The 24635-nt window shown below is 42.1% G+C and overlaps 1 protein-coding gene and 1 non-coding gene across 2 annotated transcripts; one reads left to right on the forward strand and one right to left on the reverse strand.

The window, feature by feature from the left end:
* The first annotated feature begins 1493 nt into the window (after positions 1-1493).
* On the forward strand, positions 1494-24575 carry LOC117449578 (uncharacterized). The gene is made up of 4 exons (XM_034087339.2): positions 1494-1825; positions 10034-10521; positions 20410-20628; positions 24226-24575. Exons 2-4 carry the CDS (start codon positions 10386-10388, stop codon positions 24360-24362), a joined length of 492 nt encoding a protein of 163 aa, XP_033943230.1. The 5' UTR covers positions 1494-1825; positions 10034-10385; the 3' UTR covers positions 24363-24575.
* LOC117450201 (U5 spliceosomal RNA) lies at positions 17246-17359 on the reverse strand. Its single transcript, XR_004552578.1, has one exon. It is a non-coding gene; the product is annotated as a U5 spliceosomal RNA (small nuclear RNA).
* Positions 24576-24635: the final 60 nt, after the last annotated feature.

The raw sequence follows: 24635 nt of genomic DNA on the forward strand, positions 1-24635 counted from the left end.
TACTTTTACCCCACTACAATTCAGAGGTAAATCTTGTACTTTTACTCCACTACATGTATTTAATACATTTAGTTACTTTGTATATTTTGTTTAGTAATGTGTGATATAATCAATCAATCAATCAATCATGATATAATCAACACTTAAATAAGACTTTAGTTACACCTGGAGTAACATTCACATCATCAGCCATTAAAACTAGCCAGCTTTGATAACACTTAATGCATCAATAATTAAAATCAAAACATAGCCTAATCATATATTATTCTGAAATGGACCAATCTGCATAATGAGTATACTTTTACTGTCGGTACTTTAAGTATATGTTTGTACTTTTCCTTGAGTAACATTTTTGATTGCATGGCGTTTACATGTAACTGAGTATTCCTACACTCTAGTAGGCTACTTCTATTTTTTCTAAAGTACAATATCTGAGTACTTCTCCCAAGTGTGTCTTCAGGTAGCTTCCTAAACGTATCTTTCATTTCAGTTTTAGGAACTTCTACTTCGCCTTATTCTTAAGTTGCATATCCAGTAGCAGTATATGGTTGGATTTTATTTATTTTTTAAGGTTTGTAAACACTTTACACGATCTCCACTTCACATTTAAGTGTTTATTGTGGGCCTAATAGTTAGAGTAAAACAGATGTACAATATTAGGAAAAAAAGATTATAATACAAGGTCAAACTTGGTGAACAAAAATGGACCAGGTTTGCATAATGTGGTCCAAAGCTAGTCCGAATGACATACGCCAATTCAGCACCAAATCATTAGACTAATAGGTCGCAACATATGGAAGTCCAAAGGACAGACAGAGGGAATGACAGACACATTGTAAATAGTAGCAGGTCAGAATTGCTAATTAGCTTATTCTCAATGACATTTGTCCATGTAAGTATTTGTGTGTGTGTTTATCCCAATGGACCCCATCATGCCCTCCACCTAGATCAGTGTTTCTCAAACTTTTTCATACCAAGGACCACTTAACCAATAACAAAACACTCGCGGACCACCTAACTCCACAAATATCCAAAAACACATCGTTTTTTTAGAACAGACTACAAATCACCTGAAGATGGTACAAACAAGTGGCAACATGTGTGATGAAGGTGTTGCGCTGGGCTATATCATGCAATAGAAAGTGAAACTTAAGCTCGCTCCATTGCAGAGATATTCCCGCGAGAGTGCGGAAAACTTTAATTTATTTATTTATTTCAAATGTGAAATGTTACCAATATACTCACGGACCACTAGGGGGCGCTCACGGACCACCAGTGGTCCGCGGACCACACTTTGAGAAGCACTGACCTAGATCATTAAGTCATCCTTTGGCCTGAGGAACTATTAATAACCCCAAGCTCTGCTGCTATTTTGGGCCTTGAGGGCCTGCAGGGTTGGGTATGTACAGGAGCATTTATTTGGGAGGGGGTTGGCGCAGGACAGCTATGGTGGGCTAAATCAGAACATACATACAAACAAAGTCAAACTTAGTAGGAGGTGGGGGGGGGGGGTAGTCGGCAGTTGCTCAGTGACACACACATATTCACAAGAAGGCAAGAGCCGGAGTTTCCCTGTTGCTTTCTAACATCGAGGATTTGACTGGAAATGAATGTTGGGATATCATTTGAGTTCGGTTGGATTACTTCACTGTGTGGCTCCTGGATAACCTTGGATATCTAATGTTTCTGCTCCTGTGCAGATACATGTTTTGGTAATCGGGTGTCAGAGTGTGAGGAGACCGTGTGAAAGAGAACAGCGGCAGACTGACAAGAACAAACAATCAGACGCATATAAAACCCAACACTGCTCCTGTTGTAACAGACGGTAAGTGGGGGACAGAAGAACAGTCCTCTTGTTTTATGGTTTGCTACACAGTGTCTGTAGTACAGTCAGGTAATGAGTTAGTTAATCATTCATTCATTGAGTTAGTCATTACTCATTAGATTAGACTCTGTCACGGGCCCGGCGCCACGAGGGGCCAAAAGGGGGCATTGCCCCCTCAGTTGTATTCTTTGCCCCCTCACTTTGAGCATCATTCATCCATCAAAAAGTATAATAAATGTCACAATTATTAAATAACTTTAAATAATTATTTTCCCCAACACACGTTACTATGTTTGGATCAGATATGTGGGCCGGCAGTCAAGAAACGTGTACAAAAGCCTCAAGTGAGCTTGTCGTCTTAATGTTAGCGCGTGTGCTTAGCTGTAAATACAGTGGGATGGGTGACCAAAACGTCCCCGTTTTCCGGGCAAAGCCCCCGTTTTCGGTGGCCGGTACCCGGTTGAAACTCCCATAAATGTTCCTGTTTTTGAACGTGTGTTAAAAAAAATAGAGCAAGGTGAAATCAAATGTTATATGTCAGTAAAAACAGAGTAACAGTGTTGTGCCTGTTTGTAGCGTTAGCGTATTTCTTACTACTTCTTCTTCTTTTTTCTTTAATGGCGAATCGCTTCCACTTGGAGCATATATCGCCACCTACTCTTGATTTATTAAATGTTCATATTAAATCCTTGTCCTCAGACCAGTGTTTTTGAGGAACTTGAAGATCAGCTTGTTGACTTCATTTCTTGATTTACTTTCGTATATTGACTTGAAATCCATGTCCTTGATATTATGTTGTTCAAGTGCAGTTTTCAGAATGAGTCTTTGTCTGTTATAATCCGGGCAGCTAAAAAATACATGATGTATTGTCTCTGGTTGTTGGCAACCATCACAATTGCCATTTGGATGTTTTCCAATCAGATGCATTGTTGAGTTGAATCCAGAGTGACCCAATGTTATCCTGCTGTTAATGCTCTGTTCTCTTCTACTACTCCCCCAAGTGCTTCCCGTTCCTACTTCCCTTTGTATCTGGTTTAAATGTCTTCCTTTGGTGTTACTGTCCCATAGTTTTTGACATTGTTGCTTGATAACAACTTTTGTAACAGATTTGACTTCTGCTCTACTGATGATACCATAATATCAATCTGCTTTGCTTTCAAATCACATTTTGCCAGTTGATCCACTACCTCATTCCCTCTAATACCCACATGCGCTGGAACTGTTAGTGAATTATATAGCCCTGAAGGCAGGAGAGACTGAAAAGAGTCAAGGGAAGCTTATAAAAGTTAACAGCATTTAATTACACAAAAGATGCGGTGGTGTACAACATGAAATGTGCGAGTGGAGTGCGGCTCTCCCCATGCGTCCGGTCAGTCCGGGTCAGCCGGAGGAAGAGGTCAATCTTTTGCTTGCTCTTCCTGTTGTCACCTGAGGTCTTCTCCTATTGGCCGACGTCGTCAGGGGCGGGTCCAATGCAATTCCTGCCTTGTTGTATTGTTAAATTACATCATTCTGGTGTCTGTGGTTATTTAAACATTCCCTAATAAACGTTATTCAGCGGCAATAAATGAGTGCTAACCCCAGTGTGCTCAATGTACAACACCACATGTCATTTCACCTTCGATTATAGTTTCAAAATGCAGCATTTCGCCACATGCTAATGCTAACCGGAAATGAAGCATTTTCAGAATAAAAGTATTAAGTTAATAGTTAGTGAACTTCAGGTTTTTCAGAATAAAACTGATTTAAATTAAATAGTGTATTTAATTCAAATTACGCCATATCAACATTGATTTTAATTTCTAACAATCCCTCCTTACATACCTTTTAAGGTATGTAAATAATATTGAAATCAATGAGTTCTTCATCCGAACATTGCATGGTACATAACTCATAAAAGTAAAAAACAAATAATACATATTCCTCATAACTATGAAGTTTTTCATTTGTGCATAACTTCTAGCTTAAACCTTTAATGTCACTTCGTAAAATAGCAGCAATTAGCTTGGTATGGAAAACGTCTAACTCCCTCCTTTCACATCATAAATCATCTTCTTACTGTATCTGGTGTAAAGGCACTTGTATACAAAGTATAAGAAGGATTAAACTATCTGAAAATAGCTAAATATTACTCTTTATTTACTTCTACTGTGTCTCTGGTGTAATTTCTGAATCTCTGCTGGGCATATGTTACAAACAAAAAACATCTTCATGGTGAACTAAATAAAATCCTTGTAATCTTTCTCAAATCTAAATATAACAATGAACTATTCCTGTTTGTGGTAAAGACACACACTAACGTTATGTAATACAATTTCATTATGGATTCAAAAACAACTAAAGTCATGATGCTGTCAGAGTGAATGATTTCCTGAGTGTATCTGTCCTGTAAGGTACGTCATTCTCTGCTTGGACCGTGTGCAGAAATCCCATCGATTGCACCTGGCAATACGGCTTCCACCTGTCTATTATCAAGCTGAAAAATGAATACAGAATTCCAACATACTTTCATCAAATGTCTTTTTATTATGAAATAAAATTAAATGTATATCCCCATAATGAACTAAACAATAACGTCTATGGCTTTTACTTCTAATTCTTTAACAGGCTAGTTACAAGATGTTGTCTAAATTAAATTCGGTCTCATTACATTACTATGTTTTAGCTTAACTGTAATATGTTCTTTCTACATTTCAAACCTCAGTTACTCTAATACCTGTTAAAATATTACAAAATTGTTTCATTATCACAGGTCAACTTCTTCGGTATTCCATTCTGGAATTACATCTCTCTGGTAGCCCCTTGGCCACTGATTCTGCATCTGTGTTACCTGCTATAACTCAATCAATATTAGAAACATTCATCATCCATCAAACAGTATTTTATCCCCAGATATGAGCAGGTTAATTCTAAAACTATCATTCAATGCTCAGTTTGAACATCTGGGTTGGGGCGGTAGGTTTCTGTCAATCCTTAAAAGAAAAATTTAAATTGTGAATTTTACAGCCATGTTGACATTATACATTATACACACTCCCCTCTTTTTACACATGAACTCATGTGTAACAAAACCCTGTAATGAGGAGGGGTAAAAAACTGTCAGGTAAATATTGGTTAGGGTCATAACAAACATTATTTACAATTTTACATCCATTATCATCATTTCCACATTAAACACTTCAGTGAAAATAAGTGTTTCTCTCCGTCCTTCAGATTTTAGTTTGAGTTTTACATTTGCAAACCGCCAACTCCTGTGGGAGTAAAATATCAAGTAGATTAGAAACGGGACACATGTGCGGTTTCCCCTTTTGTGGAATTTTTAGGAAACCTCTCGTTTCCCTTGGAGCTCCAAAATAATATGTTAGTCAAAAAACATGCTTGGTTAGTTATTGTTTTAGAATCATGCAGTTACACTGATCACATGCCGGCATTCATTCACACTCACACCGTCTGGTTGTCAAGTCAGGTACACCCCAGAGTCAGTCATGGACAGTGCTTTTGTCACACTGTCAGTCAGGGTCAAAGGTCATTTGGTCTGGGTCTTTTGGCCATGTCGTGCTCTGCAGAGTCTTTTCAGAGGTAATTCAGCATATGCGGAGCGCCATTCCTTATTCATTCACGATTTCAACTATGATTTTCAAGATGTCTCTAACTTTTCATTGGGACTTCTGCTTTAGTTGCCATTTGCCTTGCCGCTTTCTTGTTTTTATTAGCTTCGGTATCTTTCTCAGCTATTTGTAGCTTCACGAGTCTCCTTGCTTGGATTTTATCGTCCTCATCAAGTCCCGTTTTTTCTGCCTGGTGTCTGTTATCGTGGTGAATGAGATGTTGTCTCCATTGTTCAGCGGGTTTATTGTCCAATCCCACCACTTCTTCCAGACGTGCCTGCACTGCTAGAGGAAGGGCTTTAATGACCGAGTTCTTCCACACCATTTCAATAGCTGGAGAAAGATCATGTCTTTCACCCGTGCTAGCCTCCCACACTTCTTCACATTTCTTCAAGAATGCATGCATGTTTTCGCCCGGCTCCTTCTTCAAGCTGCTGAGAGCATGTAAACTGCGTGTTGTCGGGTAGATGTGACGAATAGCAGCCCAATAATTCGACCTGATGTAGTTGAATGGAGTTTCATCTGGGTCATTTGTGCAATTGGCCTCGGAATCTACTGCTCTTGCCCCTAATCTTCCTTCTATCCGTCCAAGCAGGGCTCTCATGTCTCCCAAGCACAGGTGGTCTTGGGCTGTGTATCGCTCCAGATCATTCACCCACTTCTGACCTCCTTTCGTGAGTGGAGGTAGCTTTGACACTAATGCTTCCATGTCCCTGTGAGTCCATGGTTGGTATTGAAATCCTCTTCTTCCAGCCACTATCAATGGCATGGAGGTGTGTGCACCGGTCTTGGTTCTTTTAGTGTTGGGGCATGTCCCAGGGTAATGTTGCTCGTTTCCGCTGTCGTCATTTTCATCTCCCTGTCCATTGGAATAGTCAGGAGAGTAGTTTGTCCGGCGTTTTCTTTGAGTTCTTTTTTCTTCTTGTTCTCTTCTCTGTCTATCTGCCATCATGTCCTGGAATCTTGCTACCTCTTCCTGTTGTCATCTGAGGTCTTCTCCTATTGGCCGACGTCGTCAGGGGCGGGTCCAATGCAATTCCTGCCTTGTTGTATTGTTAAATTACATCATTCTGGTGTCTGTGGTTATTTAAACATTCCCTAATAAACGTTATTCAGCGGCAATAAATGAGTGCTAACCCCAGTGTGCTCAATGTACAACACCACATGTCATTTCACCTTCGATTATAGTTTCAAAATGCAGCATTTCGCCACATGCTAATGCTAACCGGAAATGAAGCATTTTCAGAATAAAAGTATTAAGTTAATAGTTAGTGAACTTCAGGTTTTTCAGAATAAAACTGATTTAAATTAAATAGTGTATTTAATTCAAATTACGCCATATCAACATTGATTTTAATTTCTAACAGAACCCACACAAATTGAACAACAATTCCCAAATGAACTAACCTAAACATGATGTGTAAAATGTCATGTAAAATATCCTGACGGCATTCTGAAGAGAAGTTGTTTATACTCTCCAGAGCTGGGGGGTATACTACGAAGCAGGATTTTCGCTTAGCCGGCTAAATTCAGGGAAAACTCCGGCTTTCCGGTCCTACGAAGCTGGTTCTCTTTTTAGCAGGCTAGATCTCCATGGTAACTTATGCTTAGCGGCTAACCTGGTCGGGACCAGGTTAGGTTGCAGGCTAAGAGCTCAACTCAGTGAAAGCACTGCCTGCTGACCAATCAGAGCTCAGTGTGCGGAGTTTAAAGCGATCAAGTCATATTACAGGAGAAAGGAAATACAGAAAAGCTGCCGTTGCAGGAAAGACGGCCGGCAAAAATCACCGACTGTGTGAACGTGAACATTAATAGAATATCACCTCCCATCTTCAGAGCAATCTGACTATTATAACATTAGCGTTAAGAAAGCTTACTTAAATATCTGCCACGACATAAGTAACCGGATCAGAGTAACATTAAGTACAGTCCGCGGCATATCACTTCATAATGTATCATATATTTACTTATCTGAGTCAGCTGAGCCGTATCTGGCCGTGCAACACTCACAGTGTCACATACTGTATGCAGAAGTATTATTTTAAGCAACACATTAAGTTGACGAAACACTCTCGAGTCAAATGTAATTAAAGTCAGATCGTGTCTTAGAGACGGGGCAGTGATATCATAAACCTGTTAATGTACGCATTCAAACACTTTTACCAGCTGTATTCACCTTGCAGGTGCAGCTATGTGGCTTTGATCCTGGATAAAGTGTTTAAGTCATGGATATTTAATTTAACTTCTTCATATGTCTAATATTATAGTTGACTTTTCATTCAGGAAGTATGACGCTGCGCTGTCAGTACGCTTCTCCATGTTTGTGATTGGTCGAATGCTCCAAATACCACCCCTTTCATGTGAACGCGCACCTAACTAGATAGGACACGGCTGGCTTGAGCGATCCACTTGATAACCCGTGTCGTAGGACCGTTTAGCGAGAGCGCGTATGTTTTGGATTAGGCCAACCGGCTAACTCAAACATATCCAGGTTAGGTTGAACCAGCTTCGTAGTATAGGCCCCTAGAGTCAGAGCAAATGACCACTCGCATTGGCTGTGTTTCCTCTACCCACTGAAGTGCTAGTGAGATAGCCATCATCTCTACTGTATATACTGCAATGTGATCACTCGTTCGCTTTCCCACTTTGACCTTTAACTCAGGAACATAAAATGCACAACTAGTTTGACCATTTTCTGGATTTTTGGATCCATCAGTAAATATTTGTATAAACTGCCCATATTGTTCATGGAGAACAGTGTTCACGTAAGCCTGCACATTGATTTTACTTTTCATTGAATGTAACCGTTTCAATAAGGATAAATCTACTACAGGTTGAGGCAGCAACCATGGTGGAACAGCTGAAAACAACACCTCCGGACTAATATTCCATTCTTTAACTTTGAATTCCTTACATAATTCCGAAACACAAACACTTTCTTTTTTAATTTTGTTACTTTCCCAACTTGTTTTTCCAGTTTGTTTAGTAGGGTGAGTATCTTTATGGCCCTGTAGATTTGCCCAGTAATGAACAATTAACGGTATTTCTCCAACCTCTACCTGAAGTGCCGACACTGGTGTAGATCTGACTGCCCCACAGCATATCCTTAGTGCTTGTGCCTGGACTCTAATTTGTGAAGAGAAGAGTATGCAGCTGAACCATACACTATTAGTCCGTATTCTATGACTGATCTAATTAAGGCTGTGTATACGTTCCTCAAAGCAGCTTTATCAGCCCCCCACTTAGTGCCTGCCAAGCACCTCATAACATTTAAAACCTTTTTACATGTATCTACTACTTTATCAATGTGAGTACTCCATGTGACTCTCTCGTCCAGCCATATTCCCAGAAATGTAAATGTTTTCACTTTCTTTAGTTCTTGTAACTTCTTCTTCTACCTCTTCTTCTTCTACTTCTAATGCAATGTACCTGCCCGCGAAATATTGGACTAAAGAAACTCGGCTAGTAGTGTCAACTAAATCCATAGTATTACAACAAAAGTGCTTTAAACGAGGTAAGTTACGAATTTATGTTCTCAATCGCTAAGTGTGGGATTGAATATAAAATTAGTTTAGATTAGATTTATTGTCCCCAGGGGGAAATTCATTTTACAGCACTGTGAAAACAATATGAAATCAACAAAAAATAAGACAGACAACTACAAATAGCACCACACATGATGGTTACTTGTTATTATTTAGGGCTGCCTGTATGGCTCAGGTTTCTGCCAAAGCGAGCCCTTATACTAGAATAATAATATGTTATGTATTATATCAACCGTATTGGTACAATGAGCGACATCTAGTGACGGATTGTGGAACATTAAAATCGTTTTTCTCATGGCAGTTAGACTCTAGAGACAAACTAGGGGACTTTATTTTAATTTTTGATCTGTGTCTGTCCATTTGGTGTAGTGTTTGATCCAATATTACATTTGGTTTATATATTAGTCACTTTCTTATGAAATGCCAGGTTTTAGGCCTTGATTTGAACATTCAATCCTGAATATAAAAAATCAACCAGATTAATGTTTCTTTAATCCTGACTAGATGTAAGTAAATCTGTATAGGAAGACGAGTTAAGGGATAGAGGAGAACAGGTTATGCTATAATTACAGAGCCTGTCCATTTATAAATTGTGGAAATCAATGTTAGTCTGTTAACCAAAGTGCAGCCATCTAATAATGTACTATCTATTATTAAAGATCAGAGGAAAAGAACAGAATGAGAGGGGACAATCCGGAATAAAAATAAAGAAGCAAAGAGACTGTAGAGCAGTGAGAAGGAAAAAAGCTTGGTGTGTCAATTCATTACATTGCCAGTATTTTTCGTTGTTGTGAAAAAGAAATCGCCCCCTCGGATTTTTTAACAGCCCCCTCAGTCATTTCATCCTGGAGCCGGGCCTGCTCTGTCATGTCCTTTGGTCATGGATTCAAATTCCAGCAATTTTGTGCGTTTATGGTTTTGACAATCAGCTCTATAAATAACTCTGATAAATAACTTTTCAAACCATTGATTTGTCTTACACACAGATACAACATAATTCTCTTTTCATTGTATCCTTAGAATATATTGACTTTTTCCCCTCCTTTCTCTTTTAGGACCAACCCGTCATATCCTCATTTATATTATTTACCGACATAATATTTTATATTTATATTAAATGAAACCAGATCCAAACATTCAATCCATTCCATGTTTTGGTCAGTCAAGAGTAGACTATAGGGCATCTGCAGTATCCGAGGCAGTGTCTTCAGAGCTTCCCTCACACACCATCTTAATGGATGTTTTTTTTCTTTTTTAAAGAAGTTGTCTCTTATGGCTTTGAAAGACATTACTGTGGGGAGCTGCAAAGCACGCCTCTAAGAATATTACATAGCTTACATAGCAGACATTCGGTGGAAAGAAGTTGTGACGAGTGAAGCGCCATCTGTCCATCCCTGAAGAGGCGAGATGTCGAGGCCCCCGTCCTCCCAGACCACCCCTCAGTTCTACAGGGTCAGCGAAAGAGATCTCACCGAGATCGAGCTTCATTCGGTGGACTCCATCAACGATCTCCACCGAACACACCATGAGAACAGCAACAAAGGTACACACACACACACACTTTGAAAACAGCCCAAAAGGTACACACACACACACACACACACACTTTGAAAACAGCCCAAAAGGTGCACACACACACACACAATAACAAAACAACCTGATCTCACCAGTCACGCGTGACTCCACCACGCACGCATTCTGCCACATTTGCATGTCTGCACCACGCAAACAACCCAATGTAAAGTGAATGAGGCTCCTTTGTCGTGGTGCACACACGCATTTCGACAACGTCCCGCAGTGAGCTTTTATTCTATACAACGTTTTTAAAATCTACTTTATAGCTTGTAGTAACTCACGGGAGGCTTCTTTTATTTTATTTGTATTCATAATCATTTTTATTTTTCGTCAGAATGTAAAAATTACATTAGTTACGAATTTTTGTTCTCAAAAAACAGTGCATTGTGTGTAATACAACTGTGATTTTTATTAAATGTATTAATTAGTTTTTAAGGAAGGCCAGAGCTTCAGCTGTGTCAAATTGATTGTTCCCTTTAGTTAAAGGTGGGGTAGGTAAGTTTGAGAAACCGGTGTAGGTACCAGATGTGTTCGGGGTACCAGATGTGTTCCAACCGTCATCCGTCATATCCGTCATATTTTACGGCAACTCAAGAGGGCCATGATGGTCAAATTCCGAACATTTAAACATAGCCGACACTTCATTCTTTACTTTGTCCGTTATTATATGTAGAAGATTATACTTTTTCTCCGTCATGTTGTTTCCATAGCAACAACTTCAAACAGGCATAGCCTACACTTCATTCTTTACTTTGTTCGTTATTATGTAGAAGATATTAATTTTTTCTCCGTCATGTTGTTTCCATAGCAACAACTTCAAACAACAACAACAACAACTAACCGCTAGCTGCAAAGCTAGCATCACAGCCACTGCTCCGTTTTTAGAGACTTTGCACACGTTTTTCACAAACATTTTCACACGCTACGAGTACTTCCATTCGCTTCGTCTTGATCTGTAGATGTGATTTGATGTGTCGTGTGTCTCCCAACTCCTCTCCAAAGTTCAGATACTATATAAAAATACTAAAAGGTAAATAAAACATGAAACATAATGACAAAATAACAACCTGAAAGATATGTATGCTATCTACACATTTCGTAATTATCTAATCTAGTGGCCTTATAAAAGTGTTGGCTAAAGTAACGCAGAATATATATATTTTTTAATTGTAAATAATTAGAAACATTATTTATGTGCACAAGTACATGGGACCCCACCATAGCGCCCCACACATAACAAGCTGTCCCGAGTTCCTCCGGCTGCAGTTCCGCAGACGGCCGGTGTGTAGCAGCAGAGCGCTGGGAGCAGAGGGAGGTGAGTAGACGGATATGACGTATGACGGGTGCGACGGAAATATACCCGAACATATCTGCTACAAGCTGTCACTAGAGGCTTCTCAATACTCAAATTTCCCCTCCTCGACTCCCCTCCTCGACTCCCCTCCTCGATACTTAGACCCGCCCACAGGAGATGCGAGCGGAGGACCGAGGAGAGAGGAGGGGAAGCAGCTGACGTTTAAAGAAATGAGAACTCCTCTCCTCTGAGCGGTCATATTAAAGCGACGTCCGTTCATTATTACGTGGCAACAGCTGCATCAGCTGGCGAGTGTTTTCTCATATTTTATCATCTCTGTGTTAGATCAGCTGAACATTGTTCCCCCACATATGTACTTTTAATTCATTGAGAGTGCGGTATAATGAGACAATAACAGGCTACAGATGCGGACACACACACACAAATATATTTATATAAATATATGCAATTTAAAGTATGAGAGCACTCTCATAATAACGTAACACAATCAGAGACTGGATATATCCCCCCCCCCCCCTCTCTCTGGTCGCTGAAATGGGGAATTGAAATTACGGGCCAAAAGTTGTATTTGCAAGTATTAAAAGTAAGCAGAGGACACCAAACCAACTGAGACCTGTCTGTCCGCCGCATCTGCGCACTGTACAACACACACCTACACACTGTAGCCTACAACACGCACCGACACTGTACCACACACACCTACAGCTCCTAACGCATAATCAGGCTACAGCCGTTGTGTATTTTATTATGTGAAGCACTAAATGGTCTTAGAAAAATATCGACTCTTTGTAGATATCTACTAAACTAAAGCAAATAAAGAGAGTAGGTCTGTTATACTGAGTGATATATATTTTACACACTGCTCTGCTTTCTGCACGGGCCTCACAGCTGTTCTCGCTGTAAACATCGCGTTGCGATGAGAGCAGTTTCTAAAATAATATCCAGGGGATGCATGCAGAGCTGTCATTGGCTGAGATAAGTCTGGCCGTGCGTCACGCCTCCACCGTTCCCGGAAATGCATCCGCGGAGGAGCCGTGGAGGAACCATCAGTGTATCCTCGGTTATAGCTCCTCCAGAGAGCCTCCTCGACACTCGATCCTCGGTCCTCGGTGTGCATTTAGAGAAATGAGACGTCCTTCAAAATGGCGCGCTGAAATTCATTTCCGGGTCACTACCGGAGGACCGAGGAGTTGAGGAGGGGAAATTTGAGTATTGAGAAGCCTCTACTGTCAATGTCACTACCCGATCCGTCCCCCTGCCCGATCGGTACTGCGCATGTGCGAGATGGTCCGCCATATTGGACAACTCCGGACGGCAACCCAAGATGGACACTTGACACAGTGGCTTTTAGCAAAGCTCAAAAAGGAAACTCGAGAGATATGAGTTATTGTTATTACAACGTGACTTCACCATTATTTAACAACTCTTTTTATGGGGTTCTTTTATTTGGGGTTAAGTACATTGTCAGAATAAGTGAGGAATGAATTTAACTTCTGTTAGACAGCCATATGCCATACATTTTTGCATACATTCACAGTACATATGTATTCAGTATGATAGCTGTCTAACAGAAGTTAAATCCATTTCTCACTTATTCTGACAATGTACTTAACCCCAAATAAAAGAACCCAATAAAAAGAGTTGTTAAATAATAGTGAAGTCACGTTGTAACAACAATAACTCATCTCTCTCGAGTTTTCTTTTTGAGCTTTGCTAAAAGCCACTGTGTCAAGTGTCCATCTTGGGTTGCCGTCCGGACTTCCGGACCATCTCGCACATGCGCAGTACCGATCGGGCAGGGGGACGGATCGGGTAGTGACACAAGCCCTCAGGAAGTGCGCCGGACTCAGATGGAAATATTCGTGCTGGCCAAACGGCGGTACTGCACATCCGTTTGGTTGCCAGGCCCGGAAACACTTTTTCCCATTGACTTACATGGGGAAAGAGTGGTCTGTATAGCCCTTATTAAAAACATTCGTTCCTCAAGTTGTAAAAATGTGCTAATAACGTTATTCTGAGAGTTATTTCCCTCGGCATTATGAACGCGCATCTAACCCACGGGACCGCGCTGCCCGGCACGTTCATGTTACGTGTTCAGCACTACATGAGTTTCTCTTTACCCATGGATGCACAATAACAACGGACCCATATCACCTTACTGCCAGCCCACGGAGCTGTAATAATGGATATATTACACATGTTTGCTGTAATTCATCATTTGTAAAATATTATACTACATGGGCTGTATGATGTAAATCTTGTACCGTAAATGTTGTATTAAATAAAGTTAATATTACCGACGTAGATTAACGTTCCTGTAGCTTCTTATATATATATATATATATATATACAGTGCAATAATTCTTTCATGCTAAATGAAGCTCTGTTGGATATCACTAGATCCTGTTACAGCATAATAGAAGTACATAACGATTGATGTGTACATTCGCATAATTACTAGCTAGCCGCTAGCTGCTAACTGCATAATAACAAGCCATTACCATGCTGTCATGAGCGCACGGTGCTGTTACGTGTACGCAAATTGACGTGCTTGATGTGAACGAGCATGTTGGTTAAAGTTGCGCATGCGCTATGAGCGCACATACGGGTACTTCTCAGGCATGCCGGGTAATCTGTGACGTTTCACTCTCTCAAAAGTTGGGCCATTTTATCATCATGCGCTAATGAGCAACTCTCATAGGAATGAATGAGGCCCCGCCTCCCACGCTGGATCCAGTTCTTATTATACATCCATGATCTGGTAGCCCGAACACATCTGGTACTGACACCGGCTCGAGATCGCTAGAATTTGAAAATACACAACCGGAGAAAATCTGCCACTTCCTTATAGAGCCCCTCCCCCAACACACACGAACGCGCACATGACCAATGAGGGCACGAGATAAATGTGTGCCCCGATGGAAGGCTGACAGGCAGGTAGGCCATCCAATCAGATTTGTTGTACTTTTTACAGTATTACGGCTTCTACAGATGACATTTTTTTAATGGATTTTTTGTCAAAGCACTTAAGATATTCATTGCTATCGGGATGTTAAGAGCATTCCATAGAATATAACAAAAAGACGTATCTCGAGCCGGTTTCTGAAACTTACCTACCCCACCTTTAACGTTATTTAAAAGATAATGATCATGTCCCCTTTATTGTATTACGAGCGTCCATTCCATTCCATAACACAACAGCATCAGAGCACGGTGCAGAGTCTCTAGATGAGTTTACAGTAGTCCCTCGTTCTTATTAAACATCCATGTTGTAGTCCGCTGTATAGAAAACTGTAGTTTCCATAGTTCCCCCACAGCAGCAGACGCACATTGATGACGTCCGCTGGCGCATCATAAACACGTTGGATAGTGAAAGTGCATTCGGATTCTCTAAAGTACCGCAGTCTCTTCTCCTAAGTCCTTTTGAATTCTCCTGTCCACTATCCCTTAACCCCGTGACGTTTCACTCAGAGGTCAAGGAATAGACGATAGGGTTAGAACTTAGGAGCTGATCTTTGGACTATTCGACTGCAGCCATGGTGTAGTCCCAAACGATAGCTGAGGATTCTGGGTAGTGTAGTGTCTTCTGCCATCCAAAAACTCCGAAAAAATATTCGTTTCTCCGAATCGAAGGGGAAAAATACAAAAGCATTGTACACAATTTAAACCAATTAATGTTGTGTAATTAACAAGGATAATTTGGTGTTTTTGAGTTGATGAGTAGTTCAGATATCACTGTAAAATCAATCGACAGTAAGAAGAATACTTACTTCCGGGTGAAAAATCCTCCGTTATCCAATGGGAATGGACGCTCGTAATACAATAAAGGGGACATGATCATTATCTTTTAAATAACTAAAGGGAACAATCTATTTGACACAGCTGAAGCTCTGTCCTTCCTTAAAAACTAATTTAATAAAAATCACAGTTGTATTACACACAATGCACTGTTTTTTGAGAACAAAAATTCGTAACTAATGTAATTTTTACATTCTGACGAAAAATAAAAATATTATTTCTATGCCTATTTTCTTGTTTTTTTGTACATAAAAAACGGCTGTGATGGATTCAAACTGAGCCTTCCTATATTGAAGTTATTAGACCACGATGTTAAAAGTATGCTTGAAGCACAAAGTGACACAACACAATGTAGGAGATATAGCTGTGTGTAGCCATTGGTGTCACTTTTTCAGGTAAAAAAACACCTCTGCATTAAGAGCCGCCCCCCCGCCAACAATACACATATGTTTACAATACTTCATTTGACAATTAGTGCAGTAACAATGCTGCGCTGCTGCATAGCGTGAGCAACAATTGCTTTACTATTCTCTATTCAACTATTACTAATATTAAACATGTCACAGGTCCAAACTGCACCACTTGGGTTAACAGAAATACACCCAAAAAGGGAAGTGAACAGTCCTCCAGGTTGTACATGCTCTCTGGTGGAAATAAACTAAGTGTACAATTCTTTGTGCACGCTGTTCTCAGAACATTTTAAAAAGAATGATCCTAATGCAAAGTGATGGGGACATGTCCCCAGGTATTCATTATGCCTATGGTGGCAACAGTTAATATCGCTAAGGCCTAAATAACTTGGTTGACTAGTACAATTAATCAGTCATTCAGTAAGTTAAGAGTCTCCAACTATAGGCCTTAAAATCATCTTAAAGAAGCAGATCACAGAGCTGAGTTCATCATGTTAAAGAGGTGAATAAACACTGAAGAGTTTCTATATTTTCACAAGTGTTTAAATAAGAAACAATACCAAATCAAAAAAGGTTCATCAAAATGGTTAAAATAGTCTGTGTAGTGTTTGGGAAACATAGAATGAAAACCCACCAACAATAAAAACAAACAAACTCACCGAGAGAGACAAGATGAAGCCGAACACCTGACAGACAGCTTTGAAGCTGGTATTCAACGAAATGTCACACTCTCACAAAAAAAGGGATGTTGGAAAGATTGAACAGGAAACTGGTCACTGTCTGATAATCACTGCAGGTGATCTCGAGGTTTAAAAAAGAAAAGCACAGCTGTCACTTCTAACAGCAATGATGACTTCAGTGTCTGAAGGTGTTGCTGTGAGCAGCTCTATTTAATTCAGCCATCACTCATCACAACACGCAGGAGAAAAGACCGTTTGAGTTCTTATGGGCATTCTTATCTTGTAAAGCCAAACAAAATCAACAATGGCAAATTTGATATAACTAAAGGTGATTTTTATTGAATTATCTTAGCCAATACATAAATAAATGTTCTTTAATATGTTGGTATTGAATGTGGTTTCTGATCGTCTTTCTTCTCCCTGAGCTTTGTTTTTCCAACAAAGCAACTGGTATGGTATGTCTATCATTTATTGTTCACAGTATCAGGAAGCCCCACATACGCAGGGCGTCAAAAAATTATTTGAAACTCTTATTGTTCCTCTCCACGGAAATCTTTAGTAAAAGGCGAAAGATTTATGCGCTCTGAAGAGAAACAAGAGTGTACTGAAGGAAAAGAGAGCGAGCAAGGTTCCTTATTCCCCGCCACAGCTCCCTCTGTCACGGTGTGTGTACAAGTTTCAGAATACATACCGGGTTGTAGGGAATAACCCTATGGACTAAACCAGCATTGAAATAAAACATGGTGTTCTGAGTTTTTCACTCAGAGGTCAAGGAATAGACGATAGGGTTAGAATTTAGGAGCTGATCTTTGGACTATTCGACTGCAGCCATGGTGTAGTCCCAAACGATAGCTGAGGATTCTGGGTAGTGTAGTGTCTTCTGCCATCCAAAAACTCCGAATCGAAGGGGGAAAATACAAAAGCATTGTACACAATTTAAACCAATCAATGTTGTGTAATTAACAAGGATAATCTGGTGTTTTTGAGTTGATGAGTAGTTCAGATATCACTGTAAAATCAATCGACAGTAAGGAGAATACTTACTTCCAGGTGTAAAATTCTCCGTTATCCAATGGGAATGGACGCTCGTAATACAATAAAGGGGACATGATCATTATCTTTTAAATAACTAAAGGGAACAATCTATTTGACACAGCTGAAGCTCTGTCCTTCCTTAAAAACTAACTAATTTAATAAAAATCACAGCTGTATTACACACAATGCACTGTTTTTTGAGAACAAAAATTCGTAACTAATGTAATTTTTACATTCTGACGAGAAAAAAAAATTATTATGAATACAAATAAAATAAAAGAAGCCTCCCGTGAGTTACTACAAGCTATAAAGTAGATTTTAAAAACGTTTTATAGAATAAAAGCTCACTGCGGGACGTTGTAGAAATGCGTGTGTGCACCACAACAAAAGAGCCTCATTCACTTTACATTGGGTTGTTTGCGTGGTGCAGACATGCAAATGTAGCAGAATGCGTGACTCCACCACGCAATGCGGTGTTAAGGAGTCGTGGTGGAGTCACGCATTCTGGTGAGATCAGGTTGTAACAAAAGGTACTACACACACTTCAAATACAGCCAAAAAGACACACATATAAACAGACAAACAAAAGGTAGGTACACACACACACACACACACAGTACACACACTTCAAATACTATGGGCTCAGAACAGTCTCATAATACACACATGCGCACAGAAGGATTCACACTTGTATTTCATGATCCGCAAAAGGATTCACACTTGTATTTCCGGATCCACACTTGTGTTTTTCAATGCACACACAAATGTATTCCGTTTCATATACATGTAAATAAAATCCAAATACAGAAAAAAGTTTTACATATGTATTTTTGATCCTCACATATTTGTTTTCCGTTTAAATCCTCTGAACCTGCAAACACAAACAGCTTTCTGTGCACGGATCGCTGTTTATTCGTGTGTGGGTTTTTTGAGACTCCCCTGACGGTCAGCCGATTCGTACTTGTAATTATTTCTATCTATAGCCAATCAGATGTCTCCTCAATTCTAAGCCAATCACATGAGCGCGCCCCCACGAGGGTAGATTTCTTGCGTTCATGACGTAGTGCTTCATGTACGCATTTTGCGCAGTCCGGAGCCGACAGGTCCATGGAGCCTGCCTGCAGGCGCTAATGTCAGGACACCTCCACTCTCAGTACAGCGCCACTTTCCGAACAGAAAATGCACGAAAATACAAGCCTTTATATTATTAAGGTACAGCGCCACTTTCCAAACCATTGATGAATGCTTGTGTACACAAAGACGGCAGGCAAACCCGTTTTAAATGTGTGTTTCCTGTATGGCGAATACAGCTGCTTTATTTATGTCTGTATGAAGTTGTTGTGAGTGTGGAGGGAGCAGCTACAGGTTAGCTTAGCCTAATCGATCAGTGCACTACGAAGCCAGTGCTAGACAGTGACCTGTTAACGGGGGGAGCCCCGCCGGTCATTTTCGGCCGATATTCACTCTTAATAGCTTGATCGGTGCTCTCTATAAAGGCCGATCAGGAGAGCTGGATCTGATCGATATGGACATAAACGCGAGTGAAGTATAACCGGACGCGAGAGAGAGATCAGATCAGCTGCTGAGTCTGATGGAGACACACTGCTCTGCAGAGCCTGAAGCTCCTCCCTCTGTTTAGCGAGCTGACCGGACTGCGCAAAATGCGTATATGAAGTAATCTTACCCTCGTGGGGGCGCGCTCGTGTGATTGGTTTAGAATGAAGGAGACATCTGATTGGCTATAGATAGAAAAAATTACAAGTAGAATCGGCTGACAGTCAGGGGAGTCTCAAAAAACCCACACACGAATGCAAAGCGATCCGCGCACAGAACGCTGTTTGTGTTTGCAGGTTCAGGGGATTTAAACGGGAAACTAATAAGTGAGGATCAAAAATACATATGTAAAACTTTTTTCTGTATTTGGATTTTATTTACATGTATATGAAACGGAATACATTTGTGTGTGTATTGAAAAACACAAGTGTGGATCCGGAAATACAAGTTTGAATCCTTCTGTGTGCATGTGTGTATTATGAGACTGTTCTGAGCCCATAAAATACAGCCAAAAAGGCACGCACACACACACACACACACACACACACACACACACACACACACACACACACACACACACACACACACACACACACACACACACACACACACACACACGCGCACACACACGCACACACACACACAAACAAAGGTACACACAGTCTTTGAACAGTCAAAAAGGTACACACACACACAAACCATGAACACAGCAACAAAGGTACACACACTTTGAACACAGGCAGAAAGGGATACACTCGCATCCTAACCACAGCCACAGAAGATGAACAGAGACACATACATACACTTTGAACACGGACACACAAGTACACACACACACACACACACACACACACACACACACACACACACACACACACACACACACACACACACACACACACACACACACACACACACACACACACACACACACACACACACACACACACACACACACACACACACACACACACATACAACACAGGCAAATAGGTAAACAAACACTTTGAACACAGCCAAAAAGAAACACACACACTTTGACTCGCTGTGTCTCATGATTTCAGGGGTGAGACCTCCTCGTCCTGCAAACTCCCCCTCCTCCAATGGGAATCTCTACACATGTGACATGACAGTTGTCAATCAAAGAGGCCGTCCAAACAACAGCAAATGGCAGAGTCGTCTGCAGGATATGTTGACCCCCAGTTCATCGCGGGCCTACGCCATGGGCTGTGCTATCATCACACTGCTGCTGCTCACCGTGCTACTCATCTTCTACTTTTTGGGTATAATCATTTTTAATTGTTTTTATAACTTTCTCCTAATAATTTGTGGATATTTTACATTTTTACTTTGTTCCGTTAGGTCTGTGCAGTTTTCATTTGTTTTCCAATTTCACACTTACATTTGAAACTTAAGCTATGTTATTTATTTGAACATGTCTGTAAATGTACCTCAGTTAAAGGTCACCTATTGTAAAAATCTATTTTTTCCTGTCTTTTATACATAAACATGTGTCCCCTCTGTGTAAAGGCATTCTGAACGTTTCAGGAAAAAAGATTCTCTCACTTTTTGTCCTGATCCATTTACCATAGCCGTGGGAACATGTTTCAAATGGGGGGGTTGACACCAGGGCCGGTTCTGACCAATTTGCTGCCCTAGGCAAGATTTTAGCTGGCAATGAAAAACCTCTACAAAAGACCAATACACTACAAAAAGAGAAACTTATTGACATGGTGGACAGCTTATATAAAAAGGCTTCAAAGTTATTTAGTATTGTATGAACATGTTTTAATCGGGGGGTGGACGTCGCATCCTCTAGGGGGGTCCAGGGGTATGCCCCCAATCTGGTAAAATGCTTCAATCTGGTGCACTTTGAGCGCCCAATTCCGCTCGTGTGTGCTTGCATGCAGGGCTGTGTGATGCGTAGTGCAGTAGATCTGTGGTAGTAGTGCTTGTAGTTAGTGCATGTTGCATGCTGCTTCTGCTTGCTACTCTGCTTTCAGCTACTGCCGCCGGCTAGCCCTCCTCGCGGAGGGTGAAGAGAGGAGCTGAGTGTGTAAGTCTCCTTCTGCTGGTACAAAGCCGCTCCACCGCCAAGACTCCTGCAGTGCCTCCTCGTGGCCACACACGGTAACTGGGTACCGTGAGGTCCCAGGCTAAATTGTAGGGGATCTCGGAGCAACAGTGGGCCCCAGAGGCAAGGCGTGCAGGCCCACCGGTGTGTGGATACGCCCTGGCGCCTGCCAACCACTGTCCCAGCTATGGGCAAATAGCAGGGATGGGGCTCATAGCCATGGAAGGCAACCCATCTAGGAGAAGGACACTGAACTAAAACCAGGACTGAGAGGAGTTGCGCCCCCCAGTCCTTAATCAGCATAGTAAAGCCAACCATGAAGAACAAAGTCATCCCAAATCCTATACTTCCAGCGGCGGGAGTCCGTAGGAACATCGCAGCGGATGGTGGTGCTGGTCCTCCTTCCGGAGGACAACATGACTATAATACCCTAAACCCGCAAGGGAGGGTCCTGTCCGATCACAGCACCCCGTCCGATGCACTCATGCATTGTCGGAGACCATTTGTAATGGGAACCTTCAATGCATGTACAGTGAGAGAAGAAGCTAGATTGGTAGAACTAGCACACTGTGCTGAGGAACGGGGAGTGGAGATCCTGGGAGTCCAGGAACACAGAAGAGTGCACACTGATGACCGGATCGTGTATCGCAGAGTGGAGAGATGCACGTTCATCACTGCATCTGTGTGGCGAAACGAGGCCCAGGCTGCAACAGGGGGTGTAGGGCTAATGCTGGGCCCTTGGGCGCGCAAGGCTCTCCGTCAGGTTTATCATCACACCGATAGGATCCTTATTGCTGAGTTATCAGGCAACCCAGTAACAACAGTCATAGTCGTGTACTCACCCACCAACGTGGCACCATCTGAGGAGGTGGAGAAGTTCTATGAGGACCTTGCAACAGCAGTCCGAGAAGTCCCAGCGCACAACTTCCTGGCAATCCTGGGTGACTTCAACGCAAGGCTTGGACCAGAGGACGCACCCTACCCATACCACGACTCTACCAACCGCAATGGCACATACCTCATGGCCCTTCTCATGGAACACGAGCTACTGGCAGTGAACACCATGTTCCGGAAAAGAACAGGCAAGAGATGGACCTTCCAAGATCGAGCCACAGGTATGCTACGTCAGTTGGACTACATACTTGTGAGGCAAAAGTGGAGGAACTCCATCCTGAATGCTGAACACGTTCAGCTCTGTGGGCTCTGATCACCGCGTGGTCTCCATGAGGGTGCGACTGAGCCTCAGGGTCCCCAAGCCAAGCCCCAAGATCCGGCATGACTGGAAGGCATTCATAACCGACCCTGGCCTTCAAACCAGGTATACAGAGGAGGTTAGGAAGCGCTTTCGGCAGCTGGATAAGGGAGCGGAGCCCAGCAGCGAATACAGGAGATTCGTTGTTGCAAACGAGGAGGCGACCAGGCTATGTGTGCCCATGCTGGACAGAGCCAGAACCTCCCTACGGTTCAGACATCTGGAGGTTGTAGCAGCACGGGGTAGGGTGGAGGAAGCACACCTCAACTTTGAGCGTGAACCAACCTTGGAGAGACGTGGGGTACTGAACGAAGCCAAACAGTTTCTCTTCAGTGCCTATGACACCATCAAAGGGGAGGAACTGATGGAGAGTGTGCGAAGAGTGCAGGCAGCGCAAGGTGAAAGGCAATATGGGGAGGCCTGGAGGGTCATCAATGAGATGACTAGGTGGAAGAGGACTAAGGAGGGACACAGCCCCGAGGAGAGGGTGACGACCTGGTTCAACCACTTCCAAAGCCTGCTGGGCACAATAGTGGATGGAGCTGAGGAAAGTATACCAGCTTTCCTCCAGAACCTGCCCATCGACGATGGTCCCTTCACAGCCAGTGAGCTTGCCAGGGCGAAGTCCACAGTGAGAGAGGGCAAAAGTGCTGGGCCGGATGGCATACCCCCGGAGGTCCTAAAGTACTGTGATCTCGATGACCTCATCCTAGACTTTTGCAACCTCGCTCTACTGCACAACATGCAGCCTGATATATGGTCTCTCTCCAACATCATCCCGGTGCCTAAAGCTGGAGACCTCTCAAAGCCAGACAACTACCGAGGCATCAGCCTGACATGTATCACCGCAAAGGTTTACAACCGGATGATACTGAACAGGATACGGCAAATTGGTGCTGTGGGAACCAACACACGGGCATCGGTCACGAGGACGTCCCGCACAAACATACGTGGACGTACTCAAGAACGACACAGGAGCACAAAGTACCAAGGAACTGGCCAGATGTATGGAGAACCGGGATGACTGGAAGCGACGATGGAGGGCTCGTCCGAGGACGACCTAGAGAGAGATTACTTGAGACTGTTCTAGGAGGTACAACTCTAAACACCCTTTACCTCACTGAGCCTCTCAGTCTGACAGGACAGAACTCTCCCTCCACATTATTGTAGAAACAGCTTCTTACATCCGTTAGCGCAGCAGATGCTAACAACGATCCTCTCTCTCTCTCTCTGAGCTGCCGGGCGCCTGATAAGCCAACATCCCCCACTTTCATCACTTACAGCGCCCATCGCCCACCCTCAGCAACCCTACTTCCCACGGCCCTGTCCTGTCTGAAAATGAGCTGATCAGATTTTGGCCAATTTGTGATGTCATAATGTTTTTTGGGTTGTGTAACCATTAGCCAATCACTAACCAAGGTAGTTTGGTATTTGGAGCCAAACACTTCAGAGACATGTTTTGTATATATCTGAGAACTATAACATATTGATGAAAAAGTGTAGGGGACCTTTAAGACAAACTAACAGTGGCCTTTGTTTCTCGTCTGCTTCCAGTCCAGCAGGGTGGAGCCATCCAGATGCTGACTGAGGCTGTGAGGGAGAAAGAGGCTGCAGCCACAGAGCTGTCTCTGCTGATCCAACAGCTGCAGGCGCTGAGACACAACCTGACAGCTTTAGGAGGAGGGACATGATATGCACAGAACACTAAACCTGGATACACCCACTGGACATGAGATGCTTGAACATGCAGTACAACTGGGTTTTACAGTTGTGTTGTCTGTGTTTAGGATTACATGTTCCTGATGTAATTGAGGAATAGGAGGTTTCTGGATGCCCTGGTAAATGTAACTTTCCAATGATCTCTTTTATTCTGTCATTGCGCATCATTAAAGCAGTATAACTTGGTTGCTTAAAAGAATGAGTGAATGGATGAATGTTGAATGAGTGTTGCCATTGTGTAATGT

This window comes from Pseudochaenichthys georgianus, chromosome 7, assembly GCF_902827115.2.
Source record: "Pseudochaenichthys georgianus chromosome 7, fPseGeo1.2, whole genome shotgun sequence".
In the NCBI taxonomy this organism is placed as follows: domain Eukaryota; kingdom Metazoa; phylum Chordata; class Actinopteri; order Perciformes; family Channichthyidae; genus Pseudochaenichthys; species Pseudochaenichthys georgianus.